At 67.8% G+C, this 1,807-nt stretch overlaps 1 protein-coding gene across 1 annotated transcript in view; it reads left to right on the top strand.

The window, feature by feature from the left end:
* Positions 1-1,807, top strand: part of ADAMTSL2 (ADAMTS-like 2) — a 27,753-nt gene that overhangs the window by 9,230 nt on the left and 16,716 nt on the right. The window contains exon 8 of the mRNA XM_014544221.1: positions 1,629-1,801. Coding sequence (XP_014399707.1) covers positions 1,629-1,801 — 173 coding nt within the window. The remainder of the gene's footprint in view (positions 1-1,628; positions 1,802-1,807) is intronic.

The raw sequence follows: 1,807 nt of genomic DNA, 5'->3' as shown, positions 1-1,807 counted from the left end.
TGTGTGTGCACGCAGCGTCCCACGCCGGAGGGGGCCGGCCTCAGTTCTCCCCTCACTTGTCCATCTGCTGATTCGCTCTTCCCTTCCTTCCTTCCCCTGAATTTTAATTGCCCCCTCACCCCCCATGGATGGGCAATTCAGGGGTTCTGTGCAGGTCCCTGGGGATGACAGGGGACAGGAGGATGGAGGCTGGACGAGGGTGCAGGGCCGCAGGACCCCCTCACACTGGGGGTTATGCCCTCCGTGTAGGTTTCCTCCCCTCTTCACAGCCACGGCCTTTGTCCAGGTCCTGAACGCTGAGGCCATGGGGGCTGCTGGCTGTGGCCCTCCCCCGACGCTGCCCCGGATGCTCACGGCTTCTGGGGCAGGGCGTGCGCGGGCGTGAGGAAGGCAGGAGCTGGTGGGGCCTGTTCGCCCAGCCTGCCGGGAGCTGTCCTGGCTGGATGGGGAAACGTGCACCATCGCGGTGGCGTCCCAGCACCGAGAACACGTCCCTGAACCGGGTGCCGCCACGATGGGCATTTCTGACGCCCTCAGGCCTCTCCTGGAGGCCGGGGGACACGTGGGGACACAGCCGCCACTGGAGCTGTTTAGACTTCACCAGGGCGGCATTCGGAACCTCCCGTTATAAACCAAGAACCCGGCCACAGAGGGATGAGTGACATGCCCGTCACCGAACTGTGAGGGGCACAGCTGGCTGTGCGAGCCGGTGGGCTGCAGCCAGAGCCGCCATCTGCTTACTGCCTGTGCCCGCGGGGTCTCAGTCAGGTGCCCCCCGCCCCCTTCAGGGCTGCTGGGCTGAGGAGCATCCCCCCAGCATCTGGTGGGGCCACATTCGTACCTCCCCTCGGAGCCACCCCGAGGAGCCACCCCGAGGCGGGCTGCCCCCCACCCCCGCCCCTAGGCTGCAGGCCCACCTGCAGGTCGGGTCCCCAGGAAACGCACTGGGAGTTGGAGGTGTGTGTGCAGGAGGCCTCGGGGGTCTCCAGGCAGCGCCTGTGCGAGCTGCGGGGACAGGACTGGGCAGAGGAAGGCGCGAGCTGGGAGGCAGGTGACAGGAGCCGGAGCTCTGGGGTGGCAGTCGCCCCTCAGGGCATCTGAGTTGAGGCAGGGGTCTGGCTTAGCCACTGGGAAGCGTTGGGGAAGGGTCGTGACCTTCGAGAGGCAGGTCCCTGGGCTGAGGGAATCCCTGGGGAGGGACCTGGCTCTGAAGGTCAGTGGCACCACCTCCGTGGCGAGTCCGTCCACCCCGCTTGGGCCCACGTCACTCCAGACCCCTCGCCTGGTGACAGGACGGGGAGAGGGAGTGGACACAGCCCTGGTCAGACGGTGACTCCGCGCCAAAGCAGGCGGCCGCTCCCCTGCCGACGGGGTGGAAAGAGTGCGTTGGCCGGTCAGTGGCCACGACTTGAGGTCACGCTGATCGGCTCCGGGGAAGCCGCAGCGGGGACACTGCTCAGCGGGGACACTGCTCGGGGGCATGGGCCAGTCCACACGCCCGCCACTGCCCGAACCCTGGCTCCCGGCTCCCGCCTCCCGGGCGCCTCCATTCTCCAAGCTTCTGAGCCCAGGGGCCTGGGGGAGGGCGGGTCACACAGACGGACAGGCTCCTCTCTCCTGCCCTCCAGGTGTGGAACCAGAACGGCAAAAGCCCCTCCATCACCTTCGAGTACACGCTGCAGCATCCACAGCACGACCACCGCCTGCGGCCCCTCTACTACAGCTTCCCCGGCTCCGAGAGCGCCGAGAGCCAGGAGCTGGACGGCCCGGGGCTGCTGGGCTTCCTGCAGCACAACGGCTCGCTCTA

The sequence above is a fragment of the Myotis brandtii genome, unplaced genomic scaffold, assembly GCF_000412655.1.
Source record: "Myotis brandtii unplaced genomic scaffold, ASM41265v1 scaffold357, whole genome shotgun sequence".
NCBI lineage: Eukaryota > Metazoa > Chordata > Mammalia > Chiroptera > Vespertilionidae > Myotis > Myotis brandtii.
The sequence above is the reverse complement of the archived record's forward strand: the minus strand, read 5'-3'. Positions and strand labels throughout refer to the sequence as shown.